This window comes from Pteropus vampyrus, unplaced genomic scaffold (assembly GCF_000151845.1).
Source record: "Pteropus vampyrus isolate Shadow unplaced genomic scaffold, Pvam_2.0 Scaffold46, whole genome shotgun sequence".
NCBI classification, from domain to species: Eukaryota; Metazoa; Chordata; class Mammalia; order Chiroptera; family Pteropodidae; genus Pteropus; species Pteropus vampyrus.
Window position 1 is genome coordinate 5,399,248 of NW_011888827.1, and position 25,416 is coordinate 5,424,663.

Sequence of the window (25,416 nt, forward strand, 5' to 3'; positions counted from 1 at the left end):
AGGGAGGGCTGAGCTAAAGCAAGAAGAAAGGTTTGGTTCTACAAATACTTTTTTCTAAAACAAATCTTTCCCCTAATGTTCAAGTCACTTTTTAAGCCTACTTAAATCTTTTGTTTTTAACATTGCAGTTGACTTTTTTGCCTTCTTTCTATAAATATGGTTCTAGAAAGAGACAATTTAAATCAGAATAGTTAACTGTTATTCATCAACTAAAAAAATATGGGCCTAAAAGCGCAATTGTTTGGGCTGGTGCATTATACCAATCTCAGCACGAAAGTGAAAGGGAACAGTTACCATGGTAAATATAATAGGATACAGTTTTCCATTTCCTGCTGAGCTGAATTATGGTTATGACCTCTCAGGATATCTGGCATATCTATACCCACCAGCAACAATATAATTTTGTCAAGGCTTGAGTTGTGATATTCCCTGTAGATGATCTGCAACACTGCTTCCTTCTCCCTGTACTCATACTTCTTGGGTGCTGTTTCTCTTCAGTGTTCACCAGTATATATTGTATTTGTGTAAGCAGTCTGAATCCTCCGAGACTGAATTCCTGAGGGAAGAAATTGCTTCTTCTTTTCCTAGTACCTTAAAACCTGGCTCACAGAAAGTTCTCAAAAAATGTTTGCTGAATAAACCAAATTATCATTTCATTTTGGTTTGAGGTGACATGTGTCATATTTCTGATACATCTTTAGAAATGCTATTATAACACAAAAATCTCTAATGAACAAAACAGTCAAACCATAAGAGTAGTGAGTGTACATGAATCAGGCCTAGATGAATCTGCCTGATGTAGTTAACCAGCCTCCTTCGAGCTAGGCCTATACGTGACAACCTCTAATTGGCTTAAGACCAACTAAAACCTATTCCGTTTCTTTCATGGATCATTCAGCATCAAAATGTCATGTACTGTTTTACTTGATTTTTTTTTTCTTTTGAGAAAGCAGTATGGATTTTGAGAGCGACTCTTAACAAAATTTCAACCGTAAGAATTTTACATTAAGGCTTTAAATTCCCTCCAGATAACTAGTTTTCCAGATGAAACACTGAAAAATTCTGAACAGCAGTCTGAACCGCATTTTTGGACTGGCGATCTGATTATGCATTCTTAAAACGTGGTTTTCTTTTGAAGTAGCTCAAGGCAGAGAGGGTCATTTCAACTCAACACCCAAACCTTACCTCCCTGCATCTTTGACCTGTTATCCTCTTTATTTTCTATTAAAACTATTTAAATAACATTGGCTGGAAAGAATCGTGAGTAGGTGGGATTAATAACTAGATTTTTCTTTCTGGTTGTGCCATGTGTCACATGTTTGTTTCAGTTTCTAATTAAGCGACTCTGGCAAATACTCAAGTGAATGGAATAAGCCTAGAGTCTACTTGATTTGAAGGTCAGTTAGAGAGAAAAGTTTTTATGTGTTATATTAAGAAATAATGCTTACAGTGAATGAATTTCTAAGATTTGTATAAACATTCCTTTCTTTAGGGAAGTGACTAGAAGGAATCGCGTGGGTGATCTATATGAGCTACACATCCCCGTCCACAAATATTCTGATGTCTTCTTGTTTTTCCCCTGGAATCAATGTTGTAGTGACCTATTGATTGTTGTGTGTCATATCCTTTTTGTGTTTTATAAATTATTGTTTTCAACTTATCAGTGAATAAAACATTTCTAATTAGAATTCCGCAAAAATATAAGAAGACATTTTGTTTAAATTCCATTATTTATTTTTAGATTATCCCTCTTAGTCCTGCATGCATTGTTAGCACAAAAAGTTGATCACAGCTCCCTTTGCAGAGATAGTAGGTGCACAATCACCATCTGAAGGGTTTCTTCATAGACGGCCCAAGAATTCTAGGCCCTGGTAACACTGTCAGTAACCTACACAATATTCAATAGAAAAATTTACCAAATATCCTTTGTTTAATGTAAACAAGGCAGGAGGCAAAACAGAGTATTACAGTAACACTATTTTACAGGGCCCACAAATATGATTATCTATCATGTTTTAACACAAGTGTCAGAATGACATGCATATTTTGATTAACTGTACCACCCAATATATAACTACCATGTTAATTTGTGGTTTTAGCGTTTCACTGTAACTTCAGTCAATACCTATGAACTTCATAATTAAATGATAATTGTATATTAATGCAATAATTTACGGAAACATATTACCATGAATTATGAAGTAATTCCATAATTTGTGCCCCGTAAAATTAAGTGTAACAATCTTTACACTAGCAACAGTGTAAGCAAGCTGAAGATTTTGGTCCTTATATATTTACACACACATATATATACACATGTACACACACAATAATGTACAATTAAACTAAAAAGCTATGAATCCACTCATAGCTCCCATATTGCACAGATACATACGAGAACATTACATAGTTATAATGTGAGTACTACAATGATAATTGGCTAATGAGAAATCTGAGTTCTATCAAGTAAAGAATGTGGCTCGTTACTAAAAATAAATCCAAAGACTATACTGTTAGAAAGTTTTAAAAAAATGTGCATACCTATTTATATCAATGCGAAGCAAGGCTCAAATTCAGTTTGGAACTTGCTTCTGGCAATCAATTGTTAAGATGGTACTTTCTACCCAACAGTGCATTTTAGTCACTGTTTTACAAGTACTGAGGAACAGAAATATTCGGCTTCTGCAAGACCATAAAAACAAAAGACTAATAATGTAGTACAATGTTTCACCAACAAATCTAACTCACTGTGAGAACTTGTGCTGGCTCTAGGTCTGAATAAGAAGGAAGGAAGAAAAGAAAGAAGGGGCTTAAAGAGAAACAAAATATACCTTAAGCTTTAGCTGATTATAAATCAGTTATTACAATAACTTAGAAAAATAATTATGTTTTAAGAAGCAGCATACACACAAAAAAATATGAGTTAAAGCTTTTCTGAGCTTGGTTTCATGGATTAGCTATAAGGTCCCATTGTGAAATCAAAGATAAAATAGTATTTGGTTTGAGAGGTCACATCACTGCTATTACACCTACTAAACGCTATGAAAACATTAAGAAATGTCTAACATCTCCTAATGCCTTGTTTTAACTACACCTACACCAAAGTAGACTACAACTACCTCTAAAATGGAAGATGCTGCAGGGTTCCTTACATAAGCTGATCAATAAATACAGCAAACTTAATGTCTTTCCATCATTAAAAATCATTTGAAGAAAATCATGCACAACGTATCTGTCTCCTACCTTTGTTTTTCCATTGTTTTGCTCAATAAACTTCTCAGAAAGAGCTAACAAAGATTTGCATTAAGTCAGAAATTTAGTTTTTCTTGTTTTGACAGTGGGAAGCATTCTAAAGCCAAGAATATCCATAATGTTTTGACAATTTTTTTCTTAATAAATAGCAAAATCTAAGAAAATAAATCAGAGCAACTAATACATCGAAATTAGAAGTAGGTATAAAACATGCTGCCATGAACACGCCACACACTGTACATAAGCAAACATGCTACATAAACCAACTTCTTAGAAAGGGCAGCAACAGTTCTTTTCAAGCTAGAGAGTGTGATAGTCTGTGTCTGCAAATATCAATAAATGGAAAGATAAAGAGGAAAGTGCTGCTGCTTAACATTTCAACTAAAAAAAAAAGAAGAAAGCGTAACCACGAAATATCTGTGTGATAAGCATCACTGAAAGGAAGACTAGAGAGTGGAGTAGCAAACACCGCTTGTCGCTCAGGGCCAGGCACGCCGTGCACAGCGCAGCTTTACAGCCACACGCGTCCCCAAGCGCGTATCCATTCACAGTCACTCACACACCCAATTTACCCATTCTTTACCATGTAAACAGGAGAGACTGGTTGGCTGTTTTTTTTTTAAAACTCTTTTTAGAATCATTTAAAACAAAAGCCTCAGCAAAATGAAAAAATAATGTAAACATTAAGGAGGACACTGGCATTTTGATTGCCGCCTAAGAGTTATCAGTCGGTTTCCCACCTGAACATAACCATGCATTTCAACAAGAAAATCAAATTAGAAAACACCTTTATGCAACAATCTTCAGAGAGGGAGAGAAAAATGGTTCGCAACCCAAAATATGTGAATTAGATTAAAACATACTATTTTAGCAAATACTATCGACGGTGAGCACAAATTCAACGTTGTTGCAAAAATGACAAGGTTTAAATAAACTGGGACCCATACGTGAAAATTAATCACTAACATGGCTATGTGCACAAGAGTAAAAGAACATTTCTTTAAAAATATATATATTATATTAATCAAGAATTTCTTTATCATATTAAATTGTTATTTTTAGAAAAGCTGAAGAAAATTAATGGTGCTCTACACATTTTATTAACTCTTTGATGGTCCCTGAATTGTATTTTTTTCTCATTTACAGTTTTTTTTCATATTTTTTGATAAGAATTCTGACCTTAAAAAGTTATAAAATTAGTTATTTTTGCTACTTATTAATCCAAAAGAATATAAGCATTTGAGTCCCAGAGAATGTCAAAATGCCTTGCTACCTAAAAGGATATTAAAATAACAGAAATATCATCAAAGTCATGACATCAGAAATTTTGCAGCTTTTCACACAGGCATTAGAAATGCTTATTTCCTGAAGTTCCTTTGATTGTATCCTGAATTCAAGGACGTGCAATGTTATACATAGAACCATTATGATAAAGCCAATGAAAACAACATTAGACCACATTTTACTGAAACTGTCCACTCAGTGGGTTCGTAATGGTTCTGTCCAGTTTACAGCGATACTTCATTTACATGGGCTTTTTATCCTCTCTGCACGGGGTGGGACTGTCTTTTCCGATGGGTGCACACAGCGGGTCTGTGCCCTTGGTCACCCGAAGGCGCTCTTCACGGCGAGGAGGAAGCGTGGAACTTCACAAACGCGATGGCCGCCAGCTCCTTGCAGAACTCCTCCAGCACGATCACGCCCTCCAGCAATGTGATGTGGTCGATACTGCAGGGCAAGAGCAGGCAGGCAACTGCGATGTTAGCACATCGTCAAGTTTGGGTGGAATTTTTAGATAAAAACCCCATGTACGGCGCTGACTTACATAGGGCCTTCCGGTTCCAAGCCCAGTAATCGCTTTCTGACTAAGAGGAGCTTGGGAGTGAAGTCTTGAATGCGCTGGATCCTAACCATCAGGTCTCCGACCACCTGCATTGCAGAGACAGAAGGAACTCCGTTCAAGAGGTCAAATACATAGGGATTTCCAAGATAAAAAAAAATGTTCCATTTCCTATTACTAAATGTCACCTTTCACTCTTCACATAACTGTCTTTGACAAAGGACTCATATCTATTCCTTAAAATATAAAGGTTACATACATCACTTAAAAGAATAAATTTTTCTTTGCCACATTTTGTAGTAAATTAATTGCTTCTAAACAGTAGATACATATTTTTCATTATGTGACACAAATTACATACAATGATATGAAGATGTTACTGGGACAGGTTTATCAATCCTAGAGAATATAATAAAACTAATAACTCACCCTGACGATTACAGAGAAGAGAGATCTACAGCCAGAAGCAAGGTTCACATAAGGATCCAAAAGGTACTCGTGTATGTGTGGATGAGGGAAGAGAGAGAGTCTAGACAACACCGAGGTTACTTGTAAATTTACATCATATGGCTACGGACAGGTGAAAAAGAGACAGTTGATGTTATTTATGCTTATATACCTGAGTACTTAATTTACCATTTCAATTTGTCTTTCAAGAAAGGAAAATCTACCATCTTATTCTTCCTTCTACACGTTCTTCTACAATGCAAATACCTATAACTAAATTAGCTCTCACCATCTTAGTCAAAGTGCATATAACGTAGTCCTAATTCCTAAAAAAAATAAGCATACGTTTAACATATAGAAAAAACAAATAGTCAGAATGTCTCTGTTTTATGCAGGTTTTTTAAATTAACGAAATAGTTCACAGGTCATCAAAACCCAACAGTGTCATATGTAATATTAATTATAAACAACAGAGAATACATTAAGTATAAGACCAAAGGTAGATGGAAACATATGAAAATCTTTTTAAATACAGTAGTCTAATTTTAGGAATGACATTCCTCATCTCATAACTTATTCAACTACTACCAATTACCAAAAGCATATGTGCACGTATATGATAAAATAAATACATCACATAAGCTTGTCAACGGAATAAGAGTATTTGGGGGTAGAAATGACTACTATGTGCCTCAAAGTGAATGGGAAGATTCAAAATGGTGATTATAGACAGGGTTCCTCTCATTTACTGCAAGAGAATTGTATGTCTGTGCATAGTTCCTCATACATTTTTTTAAATATGTATTATCACAATTTTACTTGAATTCTAGTTTTTTATTTTTAATCTGTTTATTCTTCATAGAAAGCAGCTTGGAGGTGCTTTACAGAGTATTTCAAAATAAAAGCAAAAGGCTCTGTACAAAAGAGACGCTACTTCTGTGCCTATAACTTCCAACAGAAATCTCTCAGCCTTTCCGGCCTTGTAAGGGCCAAAGGAAACTGTGGCTGAAACAAAAGTGACTTCAGTGAGAAGGTTGAGAAGAACCTGGGTGACTGGATGAGTGAGAAACGTAGGCTGCAGCATGGGGAAGGGAAAAATGATCAGGCCCAAGTTAACACAAGCCATGGAATCCAAATGTTTTACTCTCATTCACCGAGCAGCTTTTAAACCCTTGATCATCACGAATACCAAGTAAGAAGTGAATATTTGGCGTTCGGAGGACAACAAATGCTTGAACATGTACCAGAAGATATCGAATATACTGTTACATGAACAAAAACTCAAGTCCTGTGTTATAATTCTAATTTTAGTCTTTTTTACTTACCACTAGATTCATGAACACAGATTTTCTGAAAGAAGAAAACCTATCCTTGAGTCACTCTTAGCAAGATAAATGAAAGGAGATACTATTCCTGTTAAAGGATAGTTCGAAGAGCGTATTTTCATACTTAATGACATTTGCAACAGAACAGCCTTCTCCAAGACTAAATTCATAACAAACAGTGAAATCGCATTATATTTTAGGCACCAAGGAAACAAAAAATTCTTTAAGAATGCATTTGGTAAAATGTGGTACAGTAGTGTATGTGACTTTATCTCAGGGAGTTCAGACTTTTAGGTCACTAAATTCCACCATATGCTGGTGCTTAAATAAATCAATCAAAAAATTTGGCTTTAAACAAGGCTATATTGCCACTTAAACTTTTATTTTCTCTATATGATGTTATTTGGTTTTTAGATTTATTTGAACAAGAATCTGTCTTCGGTTGTTTAAGAGATTTGAGGCTGATGCAGACTATTTTTTAACGTTTCAGCTACATAGAAATTGTTCCACCATGCTCTGAAATGATCTCTATTTCATATTGGTAATGATTTTAAAGCAAACTAGCCTTTTGGGGGGTTGTTAATAGTGTTATATCTACTATTTTGGATCCCTCTAATTTGTACTTTCTACAGTATTCACCTGAAATGAAAGCTAACCAGATTTTTCTGACATGTCAAATGCACATGGCCCATTTTTGACTGACCTCACACTAAATACAAAGTCTGAATTTCAGGGCAATGAACTTTGACTTAGAAGCAAACTGTCACCAGCAAACTCAGTCTTAACCTTTCTACTAAAGGCCAAATATGCAGATATTTCAAACAATAAGATTTAAGTGAAATTTTTAAAAAACTCAATGACTTGACAGTCTCTGAAATTTCTAATAATACTTAATAACCTAATAATAATAGATTTTGTATTTTTAAAAATATTTTAGATTACTTTTTTCATTTAATTCTTACAAGCAATTTTAGTAGGTGGGTAGGGCAAGTAACATCAACTTCACCCTAAGAATAAAAAATGTGACAAGTGGCTAAGTTAGTTGCCCAAGGTCAAACTCTTCACTGTCAAGGCGGGGAAAAGAGGTTGGCCTCCGACATTTTTCCTGGTATCCTTAATATTCTGCTATGTACCCTAGCATTTTACTATCTTTTTAAAATGACCACAGTTAAAAATAACACTGTTTGCATTATAAGGTATTTTAAAAAAATTAACACCGTGACAACACAATAGTGTCATGAATACTTGACGTCACAACTTCTTAATGATAACTGCAGAAATTAGCTACTTTATTAATTATCTGTAGTAAATGTTTAATATTAGCCTAGGTATCCTGACCCTATTAGGAATACATACTAAGAAAATACAAGCAAACATCATCCTCGGCAAAAACATTTAGAAAAGATTAAGCTAAACCGAGCCTGCTTAGTATACCAGGACTCATGATTATCTTTGAGATCTGACTATATAATGTTCTTACCAAAAAAGACTTGGAAAATCCAGGGTTTTAAAGACAAAAGGTTGAGGCTGAGCTCCATAGCTCATTAGCTGTTAAGTCACATTAACTGAAACTAAGGATTCCTCATATACAATACTAGAAATCTGCTTTGCCTGTCACTCAGGGTTATAGGAGGAATGACTGAGATACTGTATGAATCAGCTCTGCATTGTGAAGTGAAATCTCGTGGAGAAAAAAAGAATTTTAAGCAGTTCGGAATATTCTGTCTCCAATGTACCCGTTCATGTCAGCACTCTACGAACTAAAGGAAAAAATACTCAACAGTGATGAAGACTCCAAGAGGATCTTTCGATTCAATTCAGAAACTGCTTTTTAAAATTTAGATTCCTTTTTAGTGCTTTTGGTCAGAATTTCTAAAGATTGCTGGCTTGATGCTGATTGTTAATGTCTCTTGCATGTTAGCTTAATCAGATCCAAACTAAGCCTAGCAAACCAGCACCAAAAAAATACAATAAACTGATGAACCCTGCTACCTAGGAAGTTATACAGCCATGATGTATAGAGCATAATACCTACAACAGCTGGATTTGAATGCTTTGGTTGTTAAGTATAAAACAAACAAATGAATAAACAACTAAATGCTAGACATACAGCACAAGCTATTAAGAAGTTAAAAGAAAAAAAGACTTACTCTATCACTTTGATTACTATCAGAAAGAGGACTGACTGAAGTCTAACCTAGTGAAATACTTATTGAATTATAATTTCTTCACTTGGCTTTCTGGTTATTAAAGATAGCCTGCTTATGCAGTGAATTTCTTTTATAACTCCCTATCGCATAAACACTAAAATGCTAAAAAGGAATAAGTACTTTAATATATGATTTTACATTAATTCCAGTCTACAGCCATGCCACCCTGAACAAGCCCACTCCCGTCTGATCTCGGAAGCTAAGCACGGTCATGCCTGGCTAGTACTTGGATGGGAGGTCTCCTAGGAAGCACCTAGGAAGACCAGGTGCTGTAGGCGTAAAAAAATAAAAAAATAAAATAAAATAAGGGATTGTAAAATGACAAGGTCCTTGCAATCTGTGAGGTCAACCAAGGGTTGCCTCGCTTAAAAGATAAACAAACAAACAAACAAACAAACAAATAAATAAATAAATTCCAAACTGGTTAACTCAATGTCTATGTTGAGGCAAGTATTATATCAGGTTCTTTTGTTTTAAGTGTATATCCCAGTATATAAGGCATTTTAAAGCTTAACTATCGCTTTGTCAATGAGAAGAAGGGAGGGAGGGATTATATAATCCCATATTCATTTATTCTGACAGTCATATTCTCACAGTGAAACATACACAGTAACATACCAGCTGATGATGATTTTTATCCACTTTGTAGTAAATAAATTTACTTTTTAAAATTTCACCTCCCACTTATAAAAATGAGTATCATTCACAAACTTTGTCTGAAGAAGCAGCTTCATCTAACACTGTTCTGTAATTTTAACGAGACCAGAGTGTTCAAGATTCAATTTGAAATATTTAAAGTCTTCTGAATTGAACTTTACAAGGTTATATCTGTCTAACTGTACTAAAAGGTTTTCTAAGTTAGTCATTAAAGGAAAGCACTCTAATCTCCTCCAAAACATGTTAAAGATATTAAGACAGTGGCCTATAATGAGAAGTAAAATATTCAATTCTGTAGCAACTGTCAGGCCAAATAAATGCTTTTAACATAACAAACGCATTGGAAATCCACTAGTTGCTGGCAATCAAGCTGTACAAAAAAGTCATCTAGTGGAGAAACTAAGAAAACAATCAAACGAATTTACTGATGATCTAAATTAAGATGAGATGAACCCGATTAGTATTTTAAAACTTATTACCTGATCAAGAATTCTTCCCATTCTGTCAAATAAAACTTTCAAAAAATGACCTTCAAAGAAAGCTGCTTCTAAATTGCACTTTTCCAATGCTTTTGGAGAGCCAGGCCACTCCCATCGTAAGCAGATAGCACAGTAGTCCCGGAACTAGGAACAAACATTTAGAACATTAAAGGAGAACTAATCAAAACCACATTGAGAGGAACTAGAAATGATTTCCTCAAAAAGCCACATAAAAATCCATTTGAATGTGGCACGTCTGCTCCAGGTGAGGTGCCATAGGAGAAGAAGAGACGGCTCAGATAACACCCTAACTAGCGGTACAAAGTAAGATTATAATCACCAGTACCAGTATATGTTGATGAAACGAAAGGATATTTTAAGTTTACCAAAGTACCCCATTAACCACTGTGCTTCTGCTTTTTCCATTAGAGGAATTTAACCCTTTACTTATTTTCATTACATATTTAGAGAATAGTTAAAAAGCAAAGTAAGTACTAGCCACGTTTTCAAATCTATTCTCCAATGTTACTGTTAATAGGTGGACAGATGCCCATCATCTGAGAAGGCAAGCTGGACTTTCCTATCATGTATCCGCATGAAGCACGCTGTTCTGACCGGATGAAGAAGTGCCGCTCAAAGGGCAGTCCCCAAACTGCTACCATTCAGTGCGATGAACACACAAACAAAGTGTAAGCACCTAGAAACTTCAATCGCAATTTAATTGAGTAAATTTTATGTCTTTCGAATCTAATAAAATAATCAAGGCTTAAAATTTGTGTTTGTTCTTTTCATTTTTCTAGTAATTCATTTTTAATATGTTTTTTAAAAGTGTTGGGTTGTGACCGATTGGAAATGATAAAACTGGTCCTTCACTACACAGAGTTTATCACTGGAATAAACACTATGAATATTTACAAGCACAAACATATCTCATAATAAAATTAAATTTTAAAAGTCCTCCCTGATATATAATTTACTTAAATCAAAATGAAAGAAATTTACAGCACGGTTTTCTTCCATTTTCTTTCCTTTTTTAGATTCTCCTCATCTAATAAAGCAAAATTACTTTGACCTCTCTAGTTTAGAAATTACCTGAAATTAAAACAAAACATGTTCTCACCGTGAAGCACTAACTTCAACTTTTAAAAGGAAAACATTTAAAATGATAAAAATCCAACTTCTTCAATATATTGTGAGCTTTAAATTATTTGGCTTTCCATATACAATTTTCTTTATAAAACCACATCCTATATTTAGTAAAGCATTTGCACATTAACATTTCTGAAATTCTGACCTAGAAAGTAATAGTTAAAATTTTTTCTATCCTTTTTATGTTTTCTAATATTTCTGAAATATTAATAACTGCATTTGTAATCAAAAAATGGAAATGAAACTTTATAGAAAGAATAAAAGCAGTTTAAAAGTCCAGTTGGTACTACTGGGATTGGTACTTTTACTGCCTTCACTGTTACATGAAAGTACATTTATTATTCATGTAGTAATGTGGACTTGAAGTCAGGCTGAAAGCATTATGAATTAACCACAGGCATATGCAAATTTTTATATACAACAGCATACATAAATCCAAAGGATTTAAATGAAAATTAAATACATTTCTGATTTGAAACATTTCAAAATTTGGAATTCTGTAAAATGTAAAATGCTATTGAGAGTAAAGAGGACAGTGAGAAGGCCATTAAATAACTAAGAGGAGGGCTTTGAGAAAGTAGTGTCAGGGAGCTAGAAGGCCAGAATGCAGGGGACAGAGGAGGGGCTGAGAGTGTGACAGAAGACATAGTACTTACAGGTTATTTGTGGAAAAGAGGAAAGGACAATAGCCTGGGGATTGGGAGCAAGGATAGTGGTAGCTAGAATCATTTAAAGATGTTTTCGATCGGTAAGAGAAAGGATTTGGGGGAGATAATAATGTCAAGCACAGAAAGAAAGAAAAGAGAAGAGAGAAGGAGGGGGAAGAGGCAACATAAAGAAATCTTGAGATACAGATACACAGTCAATGAAATGAAAAGTAAGGTCATTTGGAGAAAGTTAAAGTATTGAGAATGGAGTTCGGGTCTTGCAGAGAAAGGGAAACCTGTGGAGAGATGACTCTGGGCGATGTGACAAGGTGTGTGTGTGCGTTCTCACTAGGTTTCATTTTAAAAAATTAGTTGCTAGACTTACCTGCCTATGAGCATCTCGGAGGTAGGTGTCATATCCAGTGCCCTCAACGTGGTAGGATGATTTTGCTTCATCCGGTACCAGACAGAGAAAACTTAAATGAAAAAAGCCATAATCAATAACATAAACACTCTCATAATTCATTATCTTTTAATATATTATCTAGTGATATCTTCAGTTTAGTCAAGTATTAATGCAAGTGGGAACTTGAAAAATAAAATTATTTGTTAAGTATTTAGCTTAAATCAGTCTTATAATTCACTGATTAAATACGTCTTCATTATTTTAAAGGTTTTATTAAGAAATTACTCATTCCACTTAAAAGTAGAAGCCAAAAATGACTTTCTTTTTACATTATAGCATAATGACGGATTGCCATGATATTTGTTAATCTCAATAAAACTGTCTTTTAAGTATTTGAACTTAAGATTTTTATGTACCCTAATTTAGCCACCTGTAATTTTCTCTCAAGTCATCTGCCAGAACCAGGCATATGAGTAACAACATTGCAAAGGAAGAAAAATAAGAAAATTGTCATAGGAAGGGCACTTAAAAAAGAAAAAAAAAACATAAAACACCAACTAACAAAAAGAGTAACACTTCGCTTAGCATACATGAATACATGTCTAATGAGTATAATCTGTCCAACTGGAAATTCTCAATGTTGTTCCAACTGGGAATTACTTAAAATTTTTTATAAAAAAGGAGCGTACTCTGAAGGTCTGTTTAACCACTGCTACTTGTTTTTATTTCCATGTGAAGTAGAGCCTTTCTCTTTGCTATGGTTGTTGTCCCCAGGCTCTCACCTGCTACATAAGCATGACAAAAAGCTGACATAATCTTTAGGATAAAAGAAGATTGATTTCATAATATATAACTCTGTAATAAATTATAAGGACAAGTCGAAGAGATGTAAGTCGGATTATTGTAGCAACTCACCTATTTACAATTTTATGGACTTCGGTTTTCCCGTCATTTTTGGGGTGGTCTGGAGTAGCGGGAGGTGAAGCACTAAGCCACTCTTGGTTTGACAAAGTGTTATCTGGTGAAATGTCAGTAAATAATGGATCTTCTTCCAGATCTCTAAGTTTAATTTAATGATGTATAAAAAAAATTTTATTATATTTCTAAATGAAAAGATTCTCTGCTATGTTCTTAGAAGTAATTTCGTTCTTTCAAAATTTTATTAAAAAAATAAAACATAATGTATTTATATTTTATAGAGAAGGCAACATTTTCTACTAACATCTAACTCAAGAATATAGTGATTTTGTTCGGTTTAATGAATAGATAATATCATTTGTATTTTAAAAGGACATTAATATCAAGACATCTAAATTTCATTTTTAAAAACTTTTAAACTGTAAGAGGTTACTTTTTTATGAATAAGGGAGAGAAGTAAGAAACTTATGTTTCTATATGAAATGCTAAACTCACAGAGCTGGATAGAAACTTACACTGCTCCCGCTATCAATCCATTCTCCACCATGTCTTTATCTTCTGGGCACGCAGGTTTATATTCTGTATAATTCCTTTCCTCAAGATTTCTTAGGACCAAGTTGTAAAGAATATGCTCATTGGGTTTTTGTAAAAGATGTTCAAACATTCTTAATGTCATGATGCTTATCTGAAACGAAAGAATATAACGGATAACTGAAAAATATCTTTGAATAAATTACTCTTCTTGCCCTCTTGTACGTCATGGTTTCAATTTTTAAAGCCACGTAATAAAAAGGCTATATTCACAACATCACGAGCATATCAAAATCAGTATTTAAGTCGAATTATAAATCATTACATAACTTACCTCATCAGATATGTGATCACAATGTTCAATTAACCTATGTCTTAAAGGATGTCTGCTAATTTCTGCCACAGTTTCTGGTTCTCTCTGTTCTCCAAGGATAAAAAACACTATTTCTTGAAGCAAAACGTCAGAGGTTACTTGCCGAACAATGCGATGAAGCAGAGCAGTTGACGTCAGAATACCCATCTCAGAACTGGCATAACAAACAGGTAATTAGTGGGCAAAAATAACATAAACACAGTAATTTTTTTTTAAGGAGGCCACTCACGTTTGCATTAACTGAGGCTCCATAACACCAATGAAAAATCTTTCATGAACGGCTTTGGCGAGAGCAACAGCAGCAGTCTAGAATACAGTACAATCACCATTATCTTTTTTTTTTTAATGGAAAAGAGATTAATTTGTACCATCAATAAATCAATTTGTACCTTTCATTTGAATTAATGTGGAAAATAAACTTGCCTACTGACCACATTGGTGATGGCATAGGAACCAAGGTTAGATGTTAGTTATTAAGTTCTTTACACTTTATCTAAGTTTCCAGAACAAGACGAACAGGATAAAATATTCTACCAATCACCTTACAGTATGAACATCTTCCCAAAAAGGCTATGGAGGAAGGCAAATGTTATCTCGTGAAGGGCTATATTACAATACTTAAAGAAATCAAAAACCAGAACTTCAAGTTGTAATTTATTCTAGAGTTATAATACACACACACACACATATATATATATATACACACACTTTATTTGGTTTTATTTATTTTACTAACCGCTATACTAAGACAATCAAGATATATTTGGGGATATAAACTGAGGATTCAAATTTCATTTAATAGACATTTACATTTTTAAATGATCATAACCAATAAAAATATTCAAACCTTTTGTGCTTCCTTAATGAGTTGATCACAATAATCAAACCAGGAAAGAAATGAAATTAAGGCTCGTTTTCCTGGAAATGCCGAAGCATCTTCTTTATGACTATATGAGTCCAAGCTGTAGGAAGGACACAGAAGAAATGCTAAGTCTGAAGTTATCTAAAAGCATTCATCCCACTCAATACATATGGAAAACTGAAGGCAAATGAATGAACTTATACCATGATATGTTTACACAGGCAATGCTGTGAGACTATCTACCAGAAGGTTTTATAAAAGAAAGCCAAAGGTAAGAGAAAATCTTTTAAATAAGAGTTGTAAATAATTTTTACTCATCATGTGAGAAGAGAGAGACTAAAGCAGAATAGAGCTGCAAGAGAAAACCATTTAAACAAGCTCCTCATATTTCTGCCACAAATTTGGTCAAGTAAAAAGAATGAAAAATTGGAGGCTCTCAACACTGGGATAGAAAAAAAGGAAGGTAAAGGAGGATCTGCAAAAAAAAAAAGTGACTGGCCTGCTTCTCCTCCTGCCTTAAAATAAACAAGATAGCAGCAGAGTTAACAAATGAGTCTGTTCTACAGATGTTTACAGGATACAGGGTGGAAGGAAACAAGTAAAAACCAAAAAAGGGTTAAAAATATACAGAAAAACAGTAACAGGTTCTCATGTCAGAAATTGGATTGCTTGTAGGTAGGATCATGGGTAATTTTATTTATGCTACTTTATACTTTTTAATAACTTACAAATGTTCTAAAATAATCATGTTTTCCTATGAGAATCAAGTGGGGACCCCTAAAAGATGGGGAGAAAGGGTGAAAGAACTAGGTAGGAAGACATTCTATACAAGCAGACCCTGAAATATACGAGACAGCTCTAGAGGCCGTGGAACTTATTTATAAAAAAGGAAATTACTTTTCAAAGAATTAAAAAAAAAACACAAAGTTATTGCCCCTAATGCAATTAAGGTCTTAATTGATCACTATAAAGGACAAAGGAAAAGGAGCTTAACTGTAACAGCTGGATTATTCCCACACCGATTCATTACCACTAACTGATAACAAATTCAAAAAATAATCCCATTTAATGATCACTAGTCATGTTACATTTTTCAAAATGAAAGATTTCTATCTTTGCAAAGCAGAAAGAGATTTCAAAGTGCAGGTGAAAGAAGTCACTTTTATGGAAAGACAAATAATGGTTCTTACCCCCAGTTAATTGCTTCCACTGTTTCGATATCTAAGGGGTCCACGGACTGAGGTAGGGCCTTGTACAGGGAGGCGAGTCTGTCTGTCAGCAACTCACACAAGCACGTGCTCTGAGTGAGGCACTTGGCAGCTGCAGGCTCCGGCAAGCTCACTAAGAGCATCAAGCCCTCGCAGGCTTTCACAGCTATTCGGCCATCCTGAGGGGGAAAAACAGACACATGCCTCTTCAGTTCTTGAAGCAGATATACAATGAGTAGTTTGGAAAAAATTAACTTAAAAGGACCTGATGACTTACACTAAAATATGAACAGATTTTTTTTTTCTATTTTAAATGCATATAACTGTGATCATATTAAGGGAAAAATTAAAGATGATGACTCACAGGACTTCTAGTAAGATTTAACAAAGAATTCACTAAATTATAATCTTGGTTTGGACGAACGACTGTGGCCTCCGGCAGGGAAGCGACACTGAGATTATCCAGGCTTGTGGACAGGTCATCCATCTGACGAGGAGGCTCATCTTCTTCTAACTCTGTTTGCTCCACTCCAGTAGCGCCACACAGTAGGTCCTCCGGCAGACAGGCCTGTCCTGGATCTGTTGTTGACAAGGAATCTTGACCTTTTAATGCGTCTTCTGAAATTACATTTGGAACTCCTTGGGAAGCCAATGATTTCAACTTATTCTGAAAAGGAATACATGTTTTGTAAAATCTGCATCAAAAGCCTTATAAAACAGAAATCATATTTTAATGAATTTTTTCTATAACATTCAGTGTCTAGCCAACTAAACAATAGAGAAAATTTTTTGACAAGTGAAAATGCTCAGACTTTAACTGTGTTTTAGGTATTTTAAAACTGCAGAGGTATTTCTCACACTCTTTACATCATCTATAAAATGTTTTACACTGACCATAAGCAGTGAACAATATTAGTGATAACTATTTGGCTACTACTGAAATAACTCATGTTAGTGAGGAAAAAAGATTTTGGAGGTTTCAGTTGAAGTTAATTGTTTGCTTATCACTGGGCTACTAAGAATATATAGCCTCAATGTTAATTCTTCTAAGATCAGTTTTCTGACTTTTCTAAGTTTTTTTTTCTTCTTATACTCCCGCTCTATAAAAAGAACTCAATACTCTGAGGACATTTTTATTAGTGTTTTTGAGGACAAAAGTAAGATTTACTTGATATGTTGGCCCCTCCCCCCACCATACCCACACCCAAATACAAAGAGAATCCTAAGTAGAGCAAATTATTAGTTTCAAGGCAATACTATCTTGCTTTCCATTTGAACATAAGAGAAAAAATCAAATCACACACACAAGTTTAAATTCATCATAAGCCAGCTTCTCCACAGGGCTTGTCACAGTATTTTGCCCATCACAGAAGCGCATTAAATGCTGAATGAATTCAAAGTTACTTCCCAAGTTATATTATAGTTATTATGAATCACTTTTATTGCTGTTAAAAGTATAGTTTAGACTCATCTTCTTGAGAAATTCAGCTCATAGCACATATATTAAAAGAAAACAATTCTATGGAACTTAATAAATACCCCAAACAACTTCTCAATTTCCTATGAAATTAATTGCGTGTCATAGTAGTCTTTATGAATGTAAAACATTTTATTCCATCAAAACACTAATAATGTTGTTGGGAGTAGTATCTCAGACAGAATGGCAAGAGGAGGAATAATCTTAGGATGGAACTCACTCTTTAAACTAATGCTTCTCAAAGTGTGACCCGAGACTGTTGTCATCATGGTCTTCTGTGAGGCTTGATAAGAAAGCAGATTCCTGGGCCCCACGCCCAGACCTGCTAAATGGGAATATCTGGAGGTTGAGCCAAGGAATCTGCGGTTCTACAAAGCTCCCTAGCTGACGAGAAACTGCTGCCTTCACTCTTGCACTTTGGTTCTCACTGAAACTGTTTCCCTTCTACTCAAGGGATTTCACTGGTATCCATCCCTAGCACATTTGTACACATAACTCCCCGGGTCTCTTAAACCCAGACTTCTCTCCCAAATCGCAGATCTGCAGTACCAAATACCTGATGACTAATTATCTCCATCACGATCAAAGCATCCAGAACCAAAATTGCCATCTTCCCCTCAAAATAAGCTCCCTGGGGGCTCCCTTCTTTCCATTAGCAGCAGCCTTACGGGTTCAGGCTTTCAGGCATTCACCATCCTTTCTCCTGCTTCCTGCACAAGACCACACAGAGTCTACCTCGAGAATCTCCTGAATATATTCACTTCATTCCAACCCACCGCTTCCAACTTAGTTACAGTCCTTGTGACTCCATCAGCTTCCGAGTTAGTGTTCCTGCTTTTCTCTCTGAAAGGAATCCACTGTGTAAGACACTACCACCAATTTAATTTCTTAAGGCACAGGTGCCATTATGTAATAATATCCCCATTTAAAAATCTTCAAGGGCTCCCCAACAACTGCAAGTAAGCACACATTGCTCATCCTGCCATTCAAAGCCTTTGGCAAGGCCTAGCCTATCTGTGCAGCCCTTCTCTTACCACATATCCTAATTATACTGTTTCCTGAACACAACATAAACTTTTCTAACCTCGTTCTTTTATTTACGTGCACCCATTCTTATGTAAACATCTGTCAAGGCTCACATCAAAGATAATCTCCTCCATGAAGTCTTTACTGATGACCTAGAACAGATATAATCTTTTCATTGTACAAACACTTAAAGCGCATTTATTATGTATCTTTTCTAAAATACCCACCTTACTCTACTTTAGATTACACACTGTACTGTATCTGAATATTAGTGTTCACCTTCCTCACCAGACTATAAACTCCTTTAGGGCAAAGACAGTTTCTAACTCATTTACTATGTGCACTTAATCCACAGTAGACACATATATTAGCTAATATAAATCTAACACAGATTAGATTTCAGGGAACACATGCTTGAGAGCTTCAAAGTACTTTTATGACTATACTTCCAAGAAATAAAGCTACATTTATCTACCGATTCATTTATTTAGCATGTGTTAATTAAACAGTTATTATGCATTATGCTAGATACTAGAGAATCTGTAGGGACCCAAAGGTTAATGAGACAGAGTCCTTGTCCTCAAGGAGCTTATTGACCATCAGGAGAAAATAAAATGCATATAAATTACTCTAATTCGAGGAAGATTGTAATAATCAACATTAAAACACGTGAATAGTCGATCTCATAATTTTAGTATGAGCATACTTCGAAAATTGATAAGTATACCTTACCTCCAAAAAAAAATTAACCAAATAGGGATCTTCTTTCAGTTTTGCACATACAATACAGAGAAACTGAATTTCTTCATTTTCCGTTGGTGTTGCAAGGACTTCACCACACAGTCGAATTAATTTCTGTCAAATTTTTTAAAAAAGGTTTTAAGTTAGGTTATTTTTTACAAGCATGTAAGTAGCCATCTATTTGCCTTAAATAGATGGCTACTTACATGCATTATTCAGATAGACCACTATTTATAATCACCTTTACCAAAATCAATTTACTAGTAGTAAATTTTTCAAATACATTAGCCTAAAAAAATTAATGACATATATAAAAAAACTCTCTCAGAGATGTCATAAGAGATAAGTAAAAGGAAAAATTAATGTATAAAATTTTAGAAAATATAAAGACAAAGTACATTTACTATGTCATACATAATGAAAACTCGAGTATTTGTTAATTTGCATGTTATTTTTAGAATAATTTCCTTTATTATTTTTACTCTTAGAAAAATCATATATAATTATATCTATAACAAATCGAACCAAATAATTTTATGGGAGGAGAACAAAATACCTGCACTGGCCTGTGCACGTTAATGTGTGGAAGTAGTGGCTGCTTGACTCTCCCCAGAAGCTTAGTGTAGAATACCAAAACCTGCTGTTTCATTCCTGGAGGACACTGAGTATGGGAAGAGAGGAGAGCAAACAGGAAAAGAGTAGACAACACAAATACACTTACACAAAAGCTTAAAAAATAGAAGAGACAATGTATGTGAATGTATTCGACTCTCAAAAGTCAATGCAATTAGTCAGAATAAAATTCTCAATTAAATATTAATGACTGGTATTCAAGAAATAAAATTACATCTGGGACTATAATGTAGTATGTGGGACCAGAGATTGATGTAATTACAAACAGCATGGTGATAAGACCCAGTTGAGATTGGAGTTTGATTCAGGCAATGTCAATATGTTTATATTCTAAAATGCTACGGTAACATGAAACAATTAATAGTTAACTCCTTGGCCAAAGTAAAGCCAGAATTTTGTTCCTTACACTAATGACAAGTAATCAATAACTTTCTATCATATAAATGCAGGAGTAAATAAAACCTTCTAACACATACATGTGAATATAAGTATTCCTATGGTATAAACTGCTGTGATTTATTCTAATAATGCTGTTTTAAATTAGTTGCGAAATTATTTACATCATGATTATTAAAGGCAATTAATATTTAATAGAGAAGTTTTTATAACATGCCAGCTGTTTTAAATATTTGCTGAAAAGTAGGTAAACCTGATGAGACCTCACATTGTGGATTAAGAGAGTATGAATTAACGTTATATGTTCTATAATTAACCTACCTTATATTGCCTCACATTTAAAATACAATCCCAAGATGAGTAGTATTTCCAAAGCATCATCACAGATGTGCTATCTGGAGATAGTATAAACTATAATCTTAAGCACAACATTTTCTAAGATAGCAAATACCTTACATTATTCAAATAAAATACTAATAGTTACAATCACCTATATCGAAATAAATTTACTACTAGTACAATTACTAACATTTGCTCAAAAATCAATATTTATTCAACTTAATGTCGTACAACCCCTCTCTCCAAAAGACAAGAAAAAAGAAGCGGGGAGGGGAATGAATTGCAAGGTATCAGGGAGATGTGGTGCCTAGAAAATATAAATTGAATGAACCGAATTAAAAGTGAACTGGTATCATAGATTAGTTAAAAGGCACTTGTCTTTAATACTACTATTCATAACTTTATTTGGTGTTTAAACATGTCTATTAGTTTTTTCTTATCAGTTTGATTTTCACATATAGAAATTCACAGAACAGAATCGCAGATTTTTAGAGCTGGGGAGGCCACTGGTCATCACCTCCTTGTTTTTAAAGAGAAGGGAAGATTAACCAAAGGGAAGTGCTGAAGGTCACAGTATATTAGCGACCAAGCCAGGCCCCCTAACCCAAACCCAAAGCTCCTCCCCTTCCCTCACACCGGCACATGGTTTGAAACCTGTCTTTATAAGTATTGAAAGTTTTACAGAATATTGTTTATATAATATTAGCTTTGCAAAGATTTCTCAAGATTCATTAGGCCTAAAAACTTGAATTTCCTCCACACATCAGTAGAGTTAATGTCAGAATAATCAGTGACATTCAAGATTATGAAAAATAATTCCTATTTTTGTAACCCAATTTTCATTGGATTCCTTCTCATTTCCTTCGATTCTAAGCACATGTACTTGAGTTTATTTTCATAAACGTTTATACTGTAATTCTAAGCAGCCTTAGTACCAATTGTTGTCTAGAGCATTTGGGAGGTTTGCTATCTCTATGGAAAGTTATATTCATATAGGCTGCACAATTTTCTTTGTTTCATATACTGACTTAAATCCTGTCATGCTTAGTACATACCTCCATAATTAAATTTAGTACTGGGCGGCTGCCTTATCTCTAAGACCTTAATGCATGGATTACACGCCAGAGAAGGTGATGTGGATTAGGCACTTACGTCAGCTTTCCCTAAGGTATATAATGTTTCCAAGATCTTGTGATGAAGTAAATATTCCATACATGGCCCCGTCTCTCCAAATTCTCGTTCTTTTTCTTCTTGTACCAATATATCTAACATCTGTTCCAGATGAGATGGAATATTTGTATCTGTGACTGGGGCTTTGTCATCTAAACAATAAAAAACATTTGAACATTTTTAAGCTGCATATTTGCACCTAAAATACTCTTTATATTTCTCTATTCTTATTCAAATTGAAAAAAAAATCAAACTACAAACCTAAGTGAGGGTTATACTCATGGTATAATCATCTTTGCTAGAATTTAGATGATGCTCTTGCCATCTTATTAAAAAACTGAATCAATATTCTGGAATATATTCTACAAGCTAATTTTCCTGCAGAATAATTTAGAAATAAGAGCCATTTTTGTGGAAATGGGAACATGATAAAGAAAAACACACGTAATATCAGAGTGCTGTATGCACTTGTAATTAAAAAAAATTTTTTTTAATTAGCCAGTTCAAGAGGTCTGAATTTTAAGTATCTTTATATAAAAACAGGTTGGCCTTGAACAGTAAGCTGAATAACCTAGACAGTGTAGAGGATAAATTCTGCTTTGACTGCTACTGCACTACTTCTTAACACTGAGAAGTCAGATACTTAATGCCCCTAATTCATCTCTATCTATGAGGAGCCCAAAGAAAAATGCTTTATTAAAAATTTCCACATCTTTACTCTTTAACACACAGCTATTCCCAAAGTGAAAGTTGCTTCTCATCTGATCTTGTACCCACCTCTTCCTCTACTATATCATTCCCATCGAATACTAAATTGCAATATTTTCCACCTTAAAAAAATAATAACCCTCTTTTGACACTTCATCCCCCTCCACCTGTTGCTCCATGTCTCAGCTGCACTTTATACTTACACTAAAGCGAGCAATCTATCTAGCATCTAGACACCATTCTCTCTTGGTTGTCTTCCACCTCACTGGCAAAAGCAAAGTTTCCTTTGCTATTGTTCTCACCTTCCTAACGTCTAAACACTGAGCCCAAGGTCTCAGTCCCTGAACACCTTCTCTCTTCCATCTATCCTTACTCTCTAGATAATCTAATCTAGTCTCATGGCTTTAAACCCTACTCCCGTGTGATGACTCTCAATTTCATATCTCTCTGGATTACAGATGCCTAATTTCCAACTGTCTACTTGACACATCCAACTGGAGAGATAAAAGGCATCTCAAACTTAATATGTTGAAAACTCTCTTACAAACCTGCTCCTGCTGCAGTCTCCCCATTCTCATAAGTGGCCCTTTTCCAACTGCATATGCCCAAAGCTTTGGAGTTATCTTTGACTCTTATTCTCTCTTACCCAATATCCAATCCATCAAAAAAGCTTCCTTCAAAATACATCCAGAATACAATCACTTCCTAGCACCCGCACCCAGGTCTAAGCCACCATCATCTCAAACCATTACAGTAGCTCCCTAACTGTTCTACCAGCTTCACCTCTGCATACCTTCAATCTAAATTTTCACAGAAGCCAAACTGATTCCTTTAAAACAGATTTGGTTACACCTCTGTTCAAAATCCTCTAATGGGCTCCCACCTTGGAGTAAATGCCAAAGCCCTTACCATGGCTTACGAGGCCCTGTGTGAATCTGCGCTCCACTCCCAACCTGCCTGATGTCATCTCCTACCGCTTTTTCCTCGTTCACTTTCACTCTAGCCACGCTGGCTTCCTGTAGTTCCAAAAATATGCCGGGCGTACTGCACGTTCCAGCCTCAGGGTTTGTGCGCTCGGTCTTCTTTCTGGAACTTTCCCCCTAGATACTCCCCAGACTTGCCTCCTCTCTCCCTCGGACTTTAGCTCAGAAGTCACCTCAGGCAATGAGGCCTTCTCTAACCTCATATAGCCAACTGCCCACCCACTCCCTCAAGCACACACTTCCATCTCCCTCGGCCTGCCTCATTTTCTCCTTAACAGTTATCATGTGACACTATATGTATTTGTTTGTTTATTGTTTGCTTTCCCCAATCAATATATTAGCTCGGTTATAGAGTTTGTCTGTTTGACTGCCTATCCTCCAGTGCCCAGAACAATGCCTACACATAGTGGGTGCTCAACAGATACATATTTTTAATAAATCTAAAAGAGGAATTAAAAGTAAAATAAATGGTTTATAAATTTAAATATAAAATAACTTTGAAAACTAATTTGAAATAAATTTAGTATTTCACAAATTTCTGTTTAATTAACATTAGCATTGTTTCTTACCTGAAGTCTCTATGTAGTAATGGGTGATCGCCTTCCAGTGATAAACGAAATCTTCTTGTAAAGGAAGAGAAGGTGCCAGCTACACAAATACACACACGCACACAAAGACCACAGCGATTAAGAAGATGGCAATGAAAGTTTCCCATAAAGTAGAACTCTATATTTGTCTACTAATGATGTGAAAGTAACATAAAAATAAGAGGTGAGCTTTAATTTGCTTCCACATGTCAGATATCAAAGAGAAACTAAATGAATCAAACCCAAGAAAGTAAAAATTATTTATTAAGAGGAAAAATATATTTAACATTATTATTAAGCTACACTATTTTTTTCCCTCCCTTGAAACTAGTAACTAGATATGGCTTCAAAAGTAACAGTGTTAAATAAAAACACACAATATTCTATTACTATAATATCAGGAAAATGAAATTACCAATAACCAAGAATCTTTGTACCTAGGACTTTGAAATGCAAAACAGTAAAAAGCTGCTATGTAATTAGTTACACATCACCACTGAAGAACATATACCAAAGTCAACCCTGTAATCTGATTAAAACTGTTTCCTACTTTCAGTGACATAGAGATGTAAATCTTTTCTTTTTTAACCCTAGATTAGGCAGAGCGTATTTTCAGCAAAATAACTACGTGAACAAGATACTATCAATTTAAAGTCCACGAAGTCAAAATGTTTTACATTTTAGCGTTGAAATTACTTCAGAAGTTTTAGGACCAAAATTATACCCCTTCAGGAACCTATGAGTATTTCAAACGTGTGTTAAGTAAATAGAAAGAGACTTGGATTCACCTTGTACCTTTTCTTTTCCTTAAAGAGAGAATGCTCCCCCAGTCCCAGTATCGTCAATGAATTTGGTCAGAAAGTACAGTTGACCCAGCTTACTTAAGAACAAATAGGTTTCTGTTCTGGGAACCTAAATATGGCAGAGTAAACTTCCAATTTCATACACTTCGTCTAAACAGATGACCTAAGAGGTCATGTTCCTCCTGTCCTACTACTTGTTCCATTTTGATTTCTTGGTGTTCCCGGCAAAGAACTCAAAGTCCGAAACAC

At 34.8% G+C, this 25,416-nt stretch overlaps 1 protein-coding gene across 1 annotated transcript; it reads right to left on the reverse strand.

The window, feature by feature from the left end:
• Positions 1–1,711: 1,711 nt before the first annotated feature.
• FAM160B1 (family with sequence similarity 160 member B1) lies at positions 1,712–24,596 on the reverse strand. The gene is made up of 16 exons (XM_011359261.2): positions 24,347–24,596; positions 22,069–22,238; positions 20,105–20,209; positions 19,540–19,662; positions 16,669–16,971; positions 16,287–16,483; positions 15,082–15,196; positions 14,464–14,540; positions 14,196–14,388; positions 13,846–14,015; positions 13,328–13,471; positions 12,392–12,482; positions 10,211–10,354; positions 5,522–5,662; positions 5,078–5,181; positions 1,712–4,980 (listed from the first exon to the last, which is right to left on the reverse strand). Exons 2-16 carry the CDS (start codon positions 22,186–22,188, stop codon positions 4,875–4,877), a joined length of 2,133 nt encoding a protein of 710 aa, XP_011357563.1. The 5' UTR covers positions 22,189–22,238; positions 24,347–24,596; the 3' UTR covers positions 1,712–4,874.
• Positions 24,597–25,416: the final 820 nt, after the last annotated feature.